At 31.3% G+C, this 17,790-nt stretch overlaps 1 protein-coding gene across 1 annotated transcript; it reads left to right on the top strand.

The window, feature by feature from the left end:
* Positions 1-1,383: 1,383 nt before the first annotated feature.
* LOC145332271 (protein-lysine N-methyltransferase SMYD4-like) lies at positions 1,384-17,779 on the top strand. The gene is made up of 29 exons (XM_080177230.1): positions 1,384-1,529; positions 1,983-2,047; positions 2,192-2,261; positions 2,772-2,870; positions 3,555-3,649; positions 3,961-4,026; positions 4,388-4,455; positions 5,762-5,832; positions 5,906-5,975; positions 6,493-6,547; positions 6,689-6,808; positions 8,042-8,132; positions 8,418-8,502; positions 9,910-9,959; positions 10,526-10,633; positions 10,839-10,893; positions 11,701-11,761; positions 12,736-12,847; positions 13,380-13,452; positions 13,709-13,776; positions 14,162-14,222; positions 15,049-15,111; positions 15,322-15,386; positions 15,710-15,833; positions 16,083-16,158; positions 16,257-16,306; positions 16,651-16,712; positions 17,152-17,219; positions 17,635-17,779. Exons 1-29 carry the CDS (start codon positions 1,404-1,406, stop codon positions 17,699-17,701), a joined length of 2,244 nt encoding a protein of 747 aa, XP_080033356.1. The 5' UTR covers positions 1,384-1,403; the 3' UTR covers positions 17,702-17,779.
* Positions 17,780-17,790: the final 11 nt, after the last annotated feature.

Genomic DNA, 17,790 nt, shown 5'->3' with positions numbered 1-17,790 from the left:
AAAGGGGTGATTACCCCCCTCCCCAAATGAATTTGGGGGTGCCCAAAATTTTGGATTTTCAGTTTTTACCCCCCCCCCCCCCAAATAAACAAAAATGCCTCTATAAAATAAAGATTACCCCCCTACCAAAATTTTTTTTTTCAAATACCTTCAGATCCTATAATATTAATCTTACATACATTTTTTCAACTTTTTTGACACAAATTTTTTTATGACATAATCATCCTATTACTCTGATTTTTGCAATAAGGATTGCCAGGACAACAAGATATAATAATCAAATCCTAAAAATAAAAGTATCCTTTTACTGTATCCTGTATTTAAGAAATTTAACAACAAATTCTTGAACAATATTATTTAGACTTACAAATTAATGTTCTATTTATTAAGTAGACAATATACAAGAGTTATTGATTGCTTATATTTCATCTGATGTCAGAGGTTCGCTTTTATTGATGTTGACATCTTTGTTATTTGACAACTTTGATTTATTAAACTTTTTTACTAATAAGTGTTGCTTTTCTAATGCAGGGAGAATAAAAAAGAAAGTACATGTTAAAGAAATATTTAGGTGAAATAGTGTATAGTAACTAAAATATTTCTACAGAGGGAAAGTTTTTGCGAAAGCTTTCTTTAGGTATTCCTACATTTCCACAATTTTTTAATGATAAAAAAATTATCCTTATAATAAAGTAACAGGATGTTTGTGTGTTTGTCTGTGTGTTTGTATGTTTGTACCGAAGAATCTAGCTAACCGCTGAACCGATCGGGTTCTCCTTAACAGGGTAGCTTCTCATAGGTCCCGGGAAGCAAAAAAAAATTAAATTATTAAATTTGACTCTCTCCTCGTCAAGTGCCCCTAGAGGCCTCTAGAGGCGTAGCCGCTAGTATCATTAAAAGTAAAAAAGCGCAAAAATTCCTGTTTATCATAAGTTTCTTAATATTTTTTTTTAGAAATGGCATAAAACATAAATCATTTACTAAAAATATTTAATTTAGCTCATAAAATATAATATAAATTTTGTTTTGTGGGAATACTATTTCAAAGCTTACAAACACATGTGCGTTTGACTTATTTGTAAAATGTTCACCTATATTTACATCAGTTCAGTAAAGTGTTAAGTTTATCTAGAGTTACAGTGACGAAAGTTTTTAAAATCGAATTTTTTCTATTATTAGGGTCGGTCCGCTTTTTTCGTTAATTTAGGCATGTTAGAATTGTCCTATTGATTTCAAACTTTGTATAATGATCCCTGTAGTAGTTAGGTACGACTTGGAAAGCGTAAAAGCTCTATAATCAAATAATTTAATTATATAAAAAACAATAACCATAGTTGTGACAAATATATAAATGTATAATGAACTTTCATTTGATACAGATAGACTATATAAAGTAAATAAAAATGGACCAACTGGGCGCTCTGGGAAATCTGGGAAATATGAGCGAAGAGAAGCTTTTGATGTTAGCTAATCAGTTAGCTGGCCAACAAATGGCGGCTCAGGGTGAAAATCAGATGAATGAAGAACAGGTAACCTCATTTTTGTACTTGGACTGCCGCCGTCGCCTAAATTTATGTTTGAAAATTTGATATACAATTTATATAGAACTAATTTCCTGAAAAAATTGTATTTTTAGCTTGAAAAGTAAGAAAATTATTGCTTTTTGAATTTTTTATTAAAAAAAGACCTAAAAGCCAAGATTGTTAAGTAAAAAGTCGAAAATTCTTTATCAAACATGGGCCATTTTTAGCCCTCTAGCTCAGCCTCTAATAGGAGAAAAGATAACAGGGGGCGTTCAACCCCCTCTCCATTATACCCCCCCCCCCCCCTCGATTAAGCGATAATGGTCCGATATGGGGCCCAACAGTTAAGGTATAATGCCCCCCTAAATATAGCATGAGTCTATATGAACCAACTCCTCCCCAAATAAGAGTGCTAATAAATAGATTAATGATTTTTAATTCATGAATTTCATAATTTAGATGAATGCCTCTGTACAGCAATTAATAGGTTCTTTCTTGAAGACTGAAAATATTAAAAAGTTCAGGTAATTTGCAACTAAATTCTTAAATCTATTTTACCTTGAAATGAAAATAAATTTAATTCAGAAAAGTTTAAGTAGATCCTATTATTTATCATCTTTATTTCAAAATTTAATTATTTGATTTTCATATAAACTGTTTTTTTTAAGTGCACTAGAAACAGCAGAAGAAAGATTGAAGTTTATTTACAAGCTAGAAGGATATTATCCACTGTTGAGGGTAAGTTTATTAAGATCAGGGGCGTCCAAGCTTTTTTATTTGGGGGGTGGGGGGTAATCACCCCTTTACCCCCCCCCCTTGGACGTCTATGATTAAGATCAAGATAAATGTTTAAATTTATAGATAAACATAATTTGCAGCTGAACATTTAAAAACTTGCAGCTACTCCCCTAGAGGCCTCTTGGAGCACTTGAATAGACGGGGGGGGGTTGAATTCACTAACCTATTTTTTTATTTAGATTTAGAAAGTAATTTTTTTCTGGGTTTGAGGATTATTTTTTTGTTGGGGAGGGGTAATTTTTTCTAGAGGTGATTTACCTTGGGATGGTGTTGTTACCCCTGTACCAAAATAGTTATAAACATTCCCAGGACTTATGAGAAGTTACCCTTTAAAGGGGAACTTTATCGGTTCAGCGGTTAGCGATATTCTTCGGTACAAACAAACACAGCACAAAAAATTGAAATAAATATCTAAAAGAAATTAGAACTATAGTATTATTTTTATTCTAGAGTATAAGAATAAGTGCAAAGAAGACAGATAAAGACGACGTTTACAGCCGACAAATGCGGGACGCTGGTAATTCTGCCTTTTCCATTATCAATGACGAGGTAAATAGAAACTTTACTTTAATTCAGAAAGGTTGGGGGACGTTTAACTATAAATTACACTGGTACCCAAGGTTTTTTATTACTAAATTATCTTATTCGTTGGCTTAAAAACCGTGGGTACTTTTTTTATCATTTCAACTAATGTTCTTAAAATGTAGAAGGGGTAATTTGATTATCATTAATGGGGATGTATATCAAGTTATGGTCCATTGTAATATCACATGTACTAATGCTAATGCTACCAGAAGCTATACATTTTAAAAGTCTCTGAAAAGTAAACATTTAAGTGTAATATTTTATTTGAATACTAGCGACTACGCCTCTAGAGGCACTTGAGGTGAACAAGGGGAGGGGGTTGATTTTGATGACCCAATATTTTTTAGATTAAAAAATAAAAGTAAATTTGAAGGTGGATTCTTTTTGTATGTTTCTCCCTCTCATTTTATTATTTTAGTATAAATATAAATTTAAAAAAATTTGGGAGGGGATTTTTTCTAGGGGCAATTTCTCTTTGGAGGCTAGTGGTACCCTCCCAAAAATAGTTAAAAACCTTCTATGGACCTGAGAAGCTATCCTGCAAAGGATAACCTGATCAGAAACGTTATCATAAAAATCCACCAAAGGGGCGATAAAAATGTTCCTTACGCCTTTTCTATAAAAATAACAATTCTTAATTGTGTTTAGGAAGCCTTGGATTGTTATAATAAAGCTTTGCTGGCAGCCTCAGCAGATCCCAGAGATGAACAGGGGGAGGATATGGCACTGGCTTTTGCAAATAGGTAAATAACTCGCCCCAGAACTATGAACTCTGGCCGCGGCGCTCGGCACCGCCTGCCTAGCCACAGCGCTAGGCTCCCTAGCCTAAACCTAACCTATTATAAAATAGTTGTTTTAAGAGGAGAACGCCAATTATTTTCTTGAAACAAATAAAAACTTACTTTTTATAATCTATTCGTTGATATATTGGACTGTAAATTGAAAGATTTATTCATTTGATTGACTGATCAATACAAATTATATGATATTGTATTACGAATTTCATACATATTTGGACTAGGAATCATTGATTAATGCTGTTTTTTTCTTGTAGAAGTGCAGTGTTGTATAGACAAGAAAGATACCAAGAATGTCTCAGAGATACCTCTTTAGCACTCAAGTATGATCAGTTTTTTTTTTATAATTTTCTAGTCAGAGGATATTATTTGGCAGGGAAGCTAATCTTTAACTCCTAATTGATTTTGTAGATCCTCTATGAAAACTTTATTTTTAAAGAAAATTCAAATTTATTTTGTATATATTCTTCTAACTATTCTAATTTTAAAGCTGCTGTCAAAGGTAGATGGCTCCATTTTTTGGATTCCTTTGACTGCTAAATATGTTTAACTCAGTAGGATCGTAAAACTATGGAATAGATTTGATTTATATACAAAATATATAATTATTGGTTATGACGAAATCATTTTTAGATTTTACTTTTCTTGTTTATATTTTTACTTTTCTTGTTATATTTTTTTTAGGTCTGGTTACCCTCAACATTTGAGATACAAAATTCTGCAACGACATGCAAAAGCTTTGTGTGACTTAGGTAACTTAAAACATTCAGGGATCTTAAGGGGTAAGACTGTCTTAACCTCTTTTCGAGGAAGCTTTGTGTTTATCAAGATCGAAATTAATTCCTTATCATTATCCCAAATTAAGCGCAAATGTCGTCTTGTTTGACTTTCCTTTTCAGTAATAGACGCGGCATGGATTGTTTATATTTTGATGCGCCCACGTTTCTTACTTTTGAATGAGATATGAGTGTGTGAAGATTTCGGAGAACAAAATTGGGCCTATCATTGGTCTCATAGTGCGTGAACGACCCTAGTATACCAGGGATTTGAAACCATAAGAACTTCAGGTAGAATTTGTTAATTTTATTAAGTGGAATGGTGTATAGGACGATTATATTTAGTTTAAAAGGCTTTAGCCAGCTAAACATGAAACTTTATTATGAGTAATTATTATGTTTTAGTAATTTTTATGTGCCTTTATTTTTGCATTTAACAATGATTTATTAAACCAAATAATTTTCCTTTAAAGCCAAAGTTTCCAAAGATTCTTAACCGTAGAGAAAAATGATTTTAAAAAGCAATTAAGATTACGTGGTTATAAAAAACTGGAATTATGAATTAATTGATTTTGTAATTTCAGGACTTTGAAATAGTTGCCTCAATAAATCTATAATCAAACCTGCTGTTGAAACTTGATGGTTCCTGGTATTGGGGGTTTGTCTGTAAGTCAACAAGATCTCGAGAACTTCCCGCTAATTCGGAAGTCACACTCAACCAAAGTGTCATGGTTGAGACAAAGACAATCGAGGATAAAATAATGTACACCCCCAATTATGATAGAGTAAATTGCAATGCTTGGACTCTGCTAATTTGTATCAACCAATCAAGATAAAGTATTAGTAAACAAAGTTTTAAAGAGAACAAATGAAAGAGCACCCTTTTAAAACTTTGGGTACAAGTATTATTTATTGTCAAATACCACTCCTTGAAAATGAGTATTTGAAAATATGACAACCTATTTTCTGGTTGCAAACTTACTCTTTAATTAATGATGCCAGTCTGTATGTCTTTCCTTCTGTCTGAAACAGTTTTTGGGAAACGTAATTGATCTCTGTCGGTAATGTTTCAATATACATACATATAACATATGTAAAAAAGGATTTTATATTAATATATAAATACATTAATTTCTTTCTTTTTTTATGTTAACTGAATAGCTGTCCTTTAATTTAATTAGTCCATTTGTCTATCCATGATATTCATTGTACTTTACTTACAACTTTGAAAGTTGTCGTCCTTGTTTTAAATATATACTTATACTTATTACTATATTTTTAGGAAAATTTGAAGAGGCCAAAGAGCATTTTAAACAAGCTCTACAATCTTTAGAAAAATCAAAGTTAAATGCTGTAAGTTTTTTTAATTAAAAATATTTTTTAAATAATAAATTGGTCTGGAATTTTTAGAAAAATGTTTTTTTAGGATCAAAGAAAGAAAATCGAAACAGAAGTGAAGGCAGCAATAGATGCAATCAATATAAAAAGTGGTTTAGGTAAGCAATAAAACTGACGAAGCCCAATCTATACCACTTTTGATTCCTGTGACGTCATAAAAATGAGGGAGATGAGAGGAGAAATGGGAAAGAAAACCCCTAAAAAAGACAAGGAGAATCCCTCATTTTTATTACGTCACAGGAATCAAAAGTGGTGGAAAAGTGGTACAGATTGGGCTTCGTCAATAAAACTACTTGGATGGTTGTTTTTGAAATTTTGGCGCTTTCTTAGATTGATAGCGTATAGAGGACTGGATATTCTACAGGATGTAAATTTTTGTGAATCAATGAACCAAATGTGCATAATTTCATTGTCAAACGCCCGGCAGACAACCAACCTTTGGATTGCACGACCTTTGTTTGAAGTCCTTACTGTGTAATAAATTGTGCCTATTTTGGGTTAAGACATTCATTCTACTTTAATCATATAGTAACGTCTTTAGTTTTAACGAGCTATTTGGCCGAGATTCAAACCTACATAGCACCTACCCTTTCTTTTAAAGCTTTGTTTTTTTAGAAACAGCTCTAAAAAAGATGGAGAATGGATCTGAAAATGGACATGATGTAAAAAGGTACTCATTTGAAATAAACTTTATACACAAAAACTTAGTTGTGTTGGCCATTAGTTATACCCATTAATTTGGCCTATTTTGATTATAATTCTATGTTGATATAATACGATCATCAAAGTTTGACTATGTAATTTATTTTAGTGATGATAATACTGTGATACCAGACAAATCTTTGACAACATCTAAAGAACCCAATTTTGAGAGAAACTTTAAATTTCCTGCCTTACACAGAGCTGTTACGATCAAATATGATAGGGAAAGGTAAGGAGATAACAATGGGAAAATAGATGGTTAGATAAGAGGTAAAATATTTGATACTATAGATCGTTCAATACATGGACAGTTCGATATAGACATGGATATTCATGTTGTAGATATATGAATATTATAAACTAATGGACATTTAGTATATTCATATCTATATGGTTATAAATTGATAGGAAGTTTATCTTAACCCTTACAGATCGGGGGGGGGGGGGGGGGGAGCTTTAAGTTTAGTAATTATACGTCGGCAAGAGTTAATTTTATTAGGATATCTGGTCTGTGTCGGTCGTGGTGTCCGGTCAAAGTCGGTTGGGTAGCACCAAAATTAAAAAAAAATCTAAATAAATCTTAATTTCTACGTTATGACTTTTGTGTATAAGGTAAAAACCTAAAATTTTTTTGGTGAATACTTAGATATCAATGACCTTCTGAGAAAAGTGGTGTTATGACCGTTTGTCCGCTCCCTGACCGACTTTATGACCGATTTTTGTCCGGTTTTTATTACAGACATATATCATGAATATCTTGGCTTCTATTACAGCTAGAGACCTATACATTTTTTGGTAAATCCTTGAGCAACAATAAACAGATAGAAATATTAATTGGCGCCGCCAACCGCTGTTTTACCGCCGTAACCTCCGAAAATGGCGATTTTCGTTATTTGCCGTTTTTCGGCGATGATCAGAAAAAGTATTTTTTTATTAAAAATAAAAGTTCGTCCTAAAATTTGGTCATCCTAGCTGAAAAATTGGCCGCTCTACAGCTGTTTTAAAATTTAGCGGCTGGCCACTTAAAAGCGGCTAGGTAGCGGTCTGACCGCTATGACTAGAAAAAGTAATTTTCTCTAAAAAATACACATGAACCACCAGAAAAAAATTGTACGCCTTTATCTGTAACAGGAGCCGAGATAGAGGGGAGGGGGGTCTAAGAGCCCCCCCCCCCCCTCCAATCTGATAAGGTGGGAATTGGGGCCCGATCTGTAAGGGTTAAAGCTAAGTATCCTTATATTTAAGTAACAGGAACTGTGTCTGTCTGTACCGAAGGTAATTGCAGTATGTAATTGGTTCTCCTTTGCAGTGTAGCTTTTCATTAGTACTAGGAAGGTTTTTTAAAAAGTATTAAATTCAAATAAATTGAAATTAATGATTTATATAAAAAATAATTTTATACAGATATTTTGGTATGTATAGGCTTTTATATTTCTATTTCCATATATATCTCATTTTTTAGGGGCAGACATGCTGTTGCAATGGAAACAATAAAAGCTGGCACTTATCTAGCTTTAGAAGAACCAATTACAAAATTTCTTTGGGATGAAAAGGTGATTGCTTCAAAAACTATGCATTTAAGTTGTTTTAAAGTTATTATCATAACTTTCTTCCCTGTATTCTCTGTCCTATTTTTATCTAATTGACTTGATAAGCACAGATAAATAATCTTGAAGTTTCCCCACTTCTGCCACTTTTAATTTTTAGTTCTTCATTTTTATATCTGCGGAAATCTGTCTCATTGTTCTCCCCTGAATTTTAAGCATTGTTGCACGATTAATTTTATTGTCATATGATGATTTGAATATATCTTTATAAAATGTATTATTGAATTTTAGATTTTAAATCACTGTACCTTTTGTCTGGTTCCAGTGGAAACTCCAGTTCCTTGTTATACTTGTAACACTCTTATATTTTGCTCATGTAAGTAGTTCCTTGTTATACTCGTAAAACTCTTATATTTTGCTCTTGTAAGTAGTTCCTTGTTATACTTGTAAAACTCTTATATTTTGCTCATGTAAGTAGTTCCTTGTTATACTTGTAAAACTCTTATATTTTGCTCATGTAAGTAGTTCCTTGTTATACTTGTAAAACTCTTATATTTTGCTGATGTAAGTAGTTCCTTGTTATACTTGTAAAACTCTTATATTTTGCTGATGTAAGTAGTTCCTTGTTATACTTGCAAAACTCTTATATTTTGCTCATGTAAGTAGTTCCTTGTTATACTTGTAAAACTCTTATATTTTGCTCATGTAAGTAGTTCCTTGTTATACTTGCAAAACTCTTATATTTTGCTCATGTAAGTAGTTCCTTGTTATACTTGCAAAACTCTTATATTTTGCTCATGTAAGTAGTTCCTTGTTACACTTGTAAAACTCTTATATTTTGCTCATGTAAGTAGTTCCTTGTTATACTTGCAAAACTCTTATATTTTGCTCATGTAAGTAGTTCCTTGTTATACTTGTAACACTCTTATATTTTGCTCATGTAAGTAGTTCCATGTTATACGTGTAACATTCTTCTTTTTTGCTCATGTAAGTAGTTCCTTGTTACACTTGTAAAACTCTTATATTTTGCTCATGTAAGTAGTTCCTTGTTATACTTGTAACACTCTTATATTTTGCTCATGTAAGTAGTTTCTTGTTATACTTGTAACACTCTTATATTTTGCTCATGTAAGTAGTTCCTTGTTATACTTGTAACACTCTTATTTTTGGCTCATGTAAGTAGTTATGAGATTAAAGTCGAGTTATAAATATGTAAACTATATATGTTCTAGCGCTGTCATACAAAGTACCCTCTTAAGCACTAATAACCCTCCCTCCCCCACACTTATTTTTTTAAAAATAGATAATAATTGCTTATTACTTAAGGTTAGGCTGTATTTGGCACTGGGTAGCCCCTCAGGGTTAGGGCAGTGCAAATATAGGCCCATGAAGGTTAGGGACCCTTGCAGATGTTAAGTGTAAGAAGAAATAGATGACGAGATTTTCTTCCCCCCTTCCCTTTTTCTTTTCCCTTTATATTAAGTCATATAGCAATCGTCTTGCTCAAAAGTGGGACAGATTGGGCTTCGTTGAAATAGATTAGTCCCCCTCTCCCTTTATTTCAATATATTTGAACTTTATCAGTGCTCAACCGGCCACTTGGGGTAAAGCACCAAAATTCAAATTAAGTGTTTTCTTAAACCATAAACAATTCTTTATAAGCTAAAGAAGCCTAAATTATATACTAGCCTCAAAAACATTACTTTATTTAGTTTCATTTTATATATTTAGCTTTGTTTATAAAAGTAAGGTTTTTTTTATTAAAATATTGTAAATGTTTTAGACGAATGTAGGAAATCAGCATGGGATAACTTTCATCAGTACGAGTGCAAGGTAACAAATGTTTTACTTTATAATGAACTTTTACTTTCGCATTTTGAAAACAATTGTAGCCTCCATCCTCCCTCCTCCAAAAAAAATTGCCATTTTTCTTGAGAAGGTTATCTTTCCCTTGCACAAGAGGTTAGCAAGATTTTATGTAAACGAAAATGAACTTTAGCTTTAACTAAGTTATGACAAGAATTTTAAACTGAGCTGGATCTTTAAATCATTTTAGTGGTGAGCCAGATCGGGGTGAGCCAACTTTTCACCAATGAGAGCACAGCATTTTATAAAAAGCCGCGCTGTGATTGGCTGAAATTCGGCTCACCCCGATCTGGCTCACCACTAAAATTATTTAAAGATCCAGCTCTGTATGTTGACATTTAAATATTCAGTCCACTAAAATGATGATATAATCTTCAATTGGTTCTGGTTAGGTTTATAAAAAGTAATGGGGAAGAGGTTCTCTACTTTAAGGATGACCATGCAAAATTTAATATTTAGTTGCCATAGAGTTAATATATTTTAATAAACAAATGTACTTTATAATAGATTAAATAATTTTCGTGTACTTTTAGGCTTTAGATGGATTAACATCAGCATATCAGAATATATTTTTAACCTACAGAATTATTGCTCAAAAACCATTGAAATACTTTACCTCACATAAGGAACTCTTTTCAAAGGTAAGATTTTACAAGACCATAGAAATATTTAGACTTATTGCGAAAACGTAAAAAAATCTTATCATTTAGATTTTATTAAATCATCTACCAGGTTTTTTTAAAAAGCTGTGCAGGAAAAAAAAAATTATAATACTGTCTTATTATATAATATATGTATATTATATATAATACAGAAGAAATTATAGCCATAATTTTTTTTGTTTAGTATGATTACCATCGTGGAGCTGGCTGTTATAATTATGAATACGAATCAGATTCAGGTACAAATAGTATTAAAAAAATGGCTCAATATCAGCTGAGTATCCACAAATTCCCCAATAGTAGCTGAGTATCCACGCATATTTCCCAAGAGTAGTTTAATATTCACACTTTTTCCCTATGAGATAATTTTCTATTGGTATTTTCATTATATCCCTGATAATGCTGATTGCCATGACAATAAAGCACATTAATGCAAGCAATTCACACCTATCATTTAACTTTAATACAGATTTAATACCAAATATTAAAACATCCATAAAAGCGAAGCTCTGAAATGAAAGGACAAACTAACATTAACAGGATAATAATGCATAAGTCTTTATAAAATTATTGTAATTATAGTCAATTTGTTGCAAAACTGCTTAAGTATATGCTAATGTTTAAGGATATACAGACATTTTTAGGGCTTGATTATTGAGATGCTTCGCTTATAACATTGTATCTTATTGTAATAAGAATCAGTATTCCATAAATCAGATAAATAGGATAATTTTGACATACAAAATAAGTCACTAGGTTTAAATCTGTTAGTTCAAATGAAACCCCTATGGCAAAACCCTTATCACGCCAATGCACTGGTTCAAATATAATTTCTTTGCTTAATTAAATTACCATTGCAATTATTATTACATAAATGGTCCCTTCCTATCAACCAAAATTTTGAAATTAAATCAAACAATGTTAACTCTCTTGACAATATATAAGTTTTGAATATCAAATTTATTTTCAAAATTATGAGATTGATCTGCAAATTTCTTCCACTTTTAAAGCCTCTCTTTCTGTTTTCTATGAGTATATTTGTCTAGAATCTGGAGAAACAGAACCTGAATCTGAAGATGAATCTCACGAGATTGATGCTCCCTACAGGTGCATATTTTTCAGTCTGAGTTTTAAATTTTTCCACCAATGAAATTATTTAAATGTATGGTCCAAAGAACCAATGAAACAGTAGTCTCAAATTCTTAGGTATCTTACATCTGAGGTGGATTTTTAAAAAAACTTTTTGGCTAACTGCTCTCTAAAAAATTTTGTGAAAAATCCTCCAAAATTGCATAAAAAATCTACAAAAATTAAACAAAATCTTATGTTAATAACCCTTTTATGATTTTATTTAATTTTTTGCAGATTTTTTATGCTATTTTGGAAAATTTTAGTGAGGCAGTGAGCCAAAAAGTGTTTTAAGAATCCAACTCTGGTCTTTAATTATCTTGCTAAAAGATATTGAAATAAATAGTCTCTATTTTTTTAATAATATTATCTTTTTAATGCTTTATTATTATTTGTATGGTCCTAAGACCTATGAAACAGTTGTCTCAAATTCTTAGGTGCCTTTCATGGAATCTTTAATAATCTTGTTGAAATAAATTTATGTTATTATACCAAACTTTTTTATCTTTTAATAACCCTGCGAGACTTTATAAACTATTCTACTAGGGTTGGGCCAGATAATTTTTTGACCGGATATCCGGTATCCGGATAGTTTTAATATCATGTATCCGACCGGATATTCAAAATGGCCGGATATTCGGCAAAACCGGATATCCAGCCAAACCCTATATGTTTTTACCTAAAATAAAAATAAAAAGTTTGTTTGTTATTTAGATTGCTGACACACGAATATCATTTGACCAAACAAATTAAACAAGAAGATGATTAAAGTCATTCCACAGATTATGACGTCATACGATTAAATAGCCAATGAGAGGCTAGTATACACTGTATTTGATCAATGGTAAAATTTATGCTGGCCACTCATTGGTTATTTTATCGTATGACGTCATAATCTGTAAAGGGACTTTAATCATCTTCCAATTAAACATAAACTTTTAATTTTTATCTAGGTCTGAAGATTATGACAATCTGTACAACTTGGTGACTCATTCCAAGCTAACCTCCAACGCGGATCATCTAGCATATGCAACTTCCGCCTGTCTACTTATTTATTATCTAAAGGTAATATATAAATGCTAAATTCGCTCAAAACTTTTTGGTTATTTTAGTATTTAAAAGCGGAGATGTGCATAGCTACTAGGGGCTCTGTATTATGGGAAGCAAAAATAGCTTAAAACCATCCCATGACTTGTGATAATAAAATATCTAAAGGCCATCACTGGACCCATGTTAAAATACCTGAAATAGAGAACCAAATCAGTTCGGTAGTTTTTGAGATCTTAAGCCTTAGACAAAAAAAAACATACTTCTTTTTTATAATAAGATTTAACTTATCGCATTTGCGTGTTCTTGCCGGGTGAATGAACATATATGATTGCATCAAATAGAAAACAGACTTATGTATATACAATCAACCCTTTTATTGCAAGTAGAAGAAGTATATGCAACCCTTATTTAAGATTCGAACCTATTACCCTTCTAATAAAGATTATACTACATTTTACTATGCAATAACGAGTGAGTGAGCCAATAGATTTCAAATAAAAAATAAAAAATTTAATATTTTGAAAAAAAAACCTTTTTTTTCATGCAGATAAATAATTATTTTGGATGTTCTGCTTCGAGAGAACAAGAAAGAGAATTAAGCGATGAAGAATTATTTATAGGTAAACAAAGTTATTCTATGGAAGATTTATTTCGATTTAATAACTACAAACTAAATCATATCCATTAATACCTTTTGTTAAAACACAGCTCATATCAATTGTCAGGCAAAATAAATTGGATATGAAATTAAGTTGTAGTGTAGACATTTAAAAATCATATAATTAGTTTCAGACAAAAAAAACTTATTACTGTATATTATAGAATATTAGTTCATATTAATAAAATGCAGATTTAGTATAAAAATATTTTTTTTAGGAAAACTTATTTACCACATGCTTGAAATCCAACAATTCAACTGCTATGATATAATGGAAGCTACTAAGGTTAAAATAACAGATAAATCTTTCATTAAATTTCATATCAAAAATGCTGCAAATTAGTTCTAGAATCTTCGTTACTCTAGTTTTGTACTACAGTTGACTGTTATCTTTAGGTGCTTTCCATTTAAATGTCAATGAGTGGGGTCCTAACCCTGCGGGGTCTATACCTGCATAAACTTTTTGGGGCTACCCTTTAACCAATATAACCTTAAGTAAAACACTAATGCATGGAAACTACTTCTATCTTATTTTAACTCATTTAAAAGGAAGGCGAGGGTGTTTCTGCGCTTGACTAGTTACTTTGAGGGAAACCACCTATCTTGATATTAGTATTTTGTTGGCTTGTTATTGCTGCGCTGCTTATAAAAATCTTAATTTTGTATTTTAGTTTACTGAAGAGAAGGGAATAGAGTTGGATACAATTGGATGTGGAATTTATCCTTCTTTAGGTTATAATTCTATAATCTTTATATCAATGTGGATTTTTATACACGTAGACTTTAACAAAGCGTTTAACCCTTACAGATCGGGGGGGGGGGGGTCATATTGACCCCCCCCCCCTCTGTTTTTTCAATGTCATTTTTTTGTAGGTAAGGTAGAGAGTTGTGACTTCATGACTTTTTAAGTTTAGTAATTATACGTCGGCAAGAGTTGATCTTATAAGGATATCTGGTCTGTGTCGGTCGTGGCGTCCGGTCAAAGTCGGTTAGGTGGAACCAAATTTAGAAAAAAATTCTAAATAAATCTTAATTTCTACATTATGACTTTTGTTTATAAGGTAAAAACCTAAAATTTTTTTGGTGAATACTTAGATATTAATGACCTTCTGAGAAAAGTGGTGTTATGACCGTTTGACCGCTCCTTGACCGACTTTATGACCGATTTTTGTCCGGCTTTTACTACAGACATATATAATGAATATCGTGGCTTCTATTACAGCTAGAGGCCTAAATTTTTTTTTGGTAAATCCTTAACCGCCGAAAATGGCGGTTTCCGTTATTTGCCTTTTTCGGCGATGATCTGAATAAGTAATTTTTTTGTTATGAAAAATAAAAGTTCGTCATAAAATTTGGTCATCCTAGCTGCAAAATTGGCCGCTCTACAGCTGTTTTAATATTTAGCGGCTGGCCGCTAAATAGCGGCTAAGGAGCGGTCTGACCGCTATGACTAGAAAATCTTTCTCTAATAGAGAAGTTTTCATAGAAAAAATTATATAGTGAACACTTATGATAGAAATACAACAAAACTCTAACTATAAATCATTTATTTTTTTAGCTTTGTTCAATCATTCATGTTGTCCCAACACAACTAGGTGCAATATTGGATCCAAATGTCTAGGTAACTTAACTAATAATAAACTATAATAAACTATGATAAATATAATAAGTTTGATAAACCATTCATTAATTTAGACTTAGGCCTTACTATAGAGATATAATTTTGTATCCCATTCTATTTAGATAAGGAAAAATTTGACTGCAAAAAAAGTTTATTTTTCCTTAAAACTGACATTTAAGGAATTTGAAATAATTAATTGCTTTATTTTAGTGATAGCTACAAATGACATAAAGAAAGGTCAAGAAATAACACTTAATTATAATGTTCATTTTCAGGTAAAAAAAATTCTAGTTTAGTTTTAAACGATTTTTTTTTTTTTTTTTTTTTTGTGGGGGTTCGGCCCTCACACAAAATAGTTAAAAACCTCCCTAGGACATAAGAGAAGCTACATTGTAAAGGAGAACAATAACGGTCGAGCGTTTAGAGATTCCCTTTGGTTAAGACATACATACATCCTGTTTCTTTTATAAAATGATATATATTTTCACCAAATATATGGCAACATTTGCTTTGTCCAGCTTATAATATAAAATTAAAATCTTGTTAACTTTGAACTGATGGCTGAGCTTCTTAAAGACACAAATGATTATGTTTTCAGGATAAATTGATAGCAAGCAGAAAAAAATATTTGACCTCCCATTTTCGATTTGATTGTACATGCCCTGCTTGTACTTTACAATGGCCAATGGGAGAATTTATGACCAAGACTGCTATTAAAAAAGGTATTCATTTTTTTCATCATTTTAAGTACATTCTGTTGTAGTTTTGATAAAGTTAGAATATCTTTTTAGTAAATTTCTTTCTATTAATTTATTGTATGTATACCCTTATACCCTTAAGTAAATGTTATGTACATTTTTACAGAGAATATGGACCTCTAATTATTTTTTGCATGCCCCATGTGATTGATTCCCAAAACCGAAAAACACAGTTTATTTTGGGACACCGTGTATAACTCAATACTTATGTAGGTGTACAACAGAAAAGTTATCAACATGTAAAGAAAATGTTTGCTACTAAATGCAAACTGACAACAGTTGATTTAAGGTAAAATTCATATATTCATTGATGTTTTAAAAGTTATAAAATATAAGAATTATTTTTTTCCTGTATTGTTTTCCATATTGAAAAAATGTGTCTTTTAGTGTTGGACATTATGACAGGGTTCTCACTATGTGGGCTAACTATTATCCAGGTAAGATAATAAATTCTTTTCAATGGCAGGCAAATAGAGGAAAGCTATTTTTGGATTGAAAAAACGCCGACCCTTCTGACAAAAAGTTTTTTTAATGATAACTTTCAGTCAGTCAGCCAACCAAACACTGGTCAACACCACTCTGAGATGATTTTTATAGAAGGAGAAACCAAACAACCCCCCTTTAACTCAAAATCTAACAAATTTCTATCTTCAGTCCCCTTTCCCCCCTATTTCACCAATTTGTAAAATCACTGTGTTTATAAATTACTTTGATGCTAGTTTTTAAATTCTTTACAATACTTTTGATCTTTTCAAAATATACATTTTTTTTATATTTTTAGAGGTATTTAAAGTGTTGGAGAAACCAAATAAGTGCTACCTCAAAATTGAAAACAGAATTAAGGTAATTATATTATTGACTCAAACAGAATACTCTACAAATAAGATGTGATATGAAGTGTTTTTGATTGAGCTTTAGTTGTCAAAATAATAGATTTATATCTTTATATATGTACTTAGAAAATTGTATGGATGTATTATGTTACTAGCGGATCTTGAATTTGGGGGAAGTCGCCCCCTGAATTTTAAACTTTATCTTTAAAACTTAAGATAAAACGAATTTGAATGGGGTCTTTTTTTTTAGGGGCGATTACTATTGTGAGGGTTGTGTTACCCACCCCCAGAATAGTTACGAACCTTCACAGGACCTATGAAAAGCTACATTGTAAATGTTAACCTTATCAGTTCAGTGGTTAATGAGATTCTTCGGTACAAACAGACAGACAGAAAGAAACACAAACAAACTGTTACTTTTATAAAAGTATATAATCAAAATATTTAAGGATGTCCTGTGGCTCAGATGGGGAAATAGAGGTTTAAAACTACAGGCACCAAAGCCCAGAGATCATAGGTAAAAAAAAAAATAATTGATATTTTCCTTGCATTAAATTTTGTATGAACTGAGATTGTCATATGTAGTTGTATAGCACTTTGCCTCCTACTTTTTTCTTGAAAAGATATAACTATACGACAAAATGTATAATTGTTTTCTTTCTGCATATTAAAGTTTAAATATAAGCAAGGTATCGGTACAAAGTGTCTCTGAAATCAGCTATGTGACATCATAAAAATGAGGAATTATACATCTTTTTTTAAGGTTTTTTTCCCACTTCTACTATCACCTCCCTTATTTTTATGACGTCATATGGCTGAATTTGAGACACTTTGTCCCGCTACATAAATATGCAAGTACCAAATTTAGGTAAATTTAAGAAATTTACCAAAGAAAAATTGGACATAAAACAATAATTTTTACACTGCTTTAGAATAAATCAGAGAAGATCTTCATCAAATGCAAATATCCCACAAATGTTGAATGAAGAAGAGGAATAAATACTATTTAATATTGTTATTTAGTATTTAATATTTACTTTTCTAAAGGTATACCTAATGTGTCTGTATTTCAAAAAAACAACATTGTT

Source organism: Acartia tonsa, chromosome 11 (genome assembly GCF_053477335.1).
Source record: "Acartia tonsa isolate MP-2025a chromosome 11, ASM5347733v1, whole genome shotgun sequence".
NCBI classification, from domain to species: Eukaryota; Metazoa; Arthropoda; class Copepoda; order Calanoida; family Acartiidae; genus Acartia; species Acartia tonsa.
The sequence above is the reverse complement of the archived record's forward strand: the minus strand, read 5'-3'. Positions and strand labels throughout refer to the sequence as shown.

Excerpts from the sequence above, each read along its gene's own strand:
- LOC145332271 (XM_080177230.1), top strand. The coding sequence starts at position 1,404 with ATGGACCAACTGGGCGCTCTGGGAAATCTGGGAAATATGAGCGAAGAG. Across the intron at positions 8,133-8,417 it reads AATTTCTTTGGGATGAAAAG|ATTTTAAATCACTGTACCTT; the intron begins GTGATTGCTTCA and ends ATTGAATTTTAG. Across the intron at positions 16,307-16,650 it reads GTGGGCTAACTATTATCCAG|AGGTATTTAAAGTGTTGGAG; the intron begins GTAAGATAATAA and ends TTATATTTTTAG.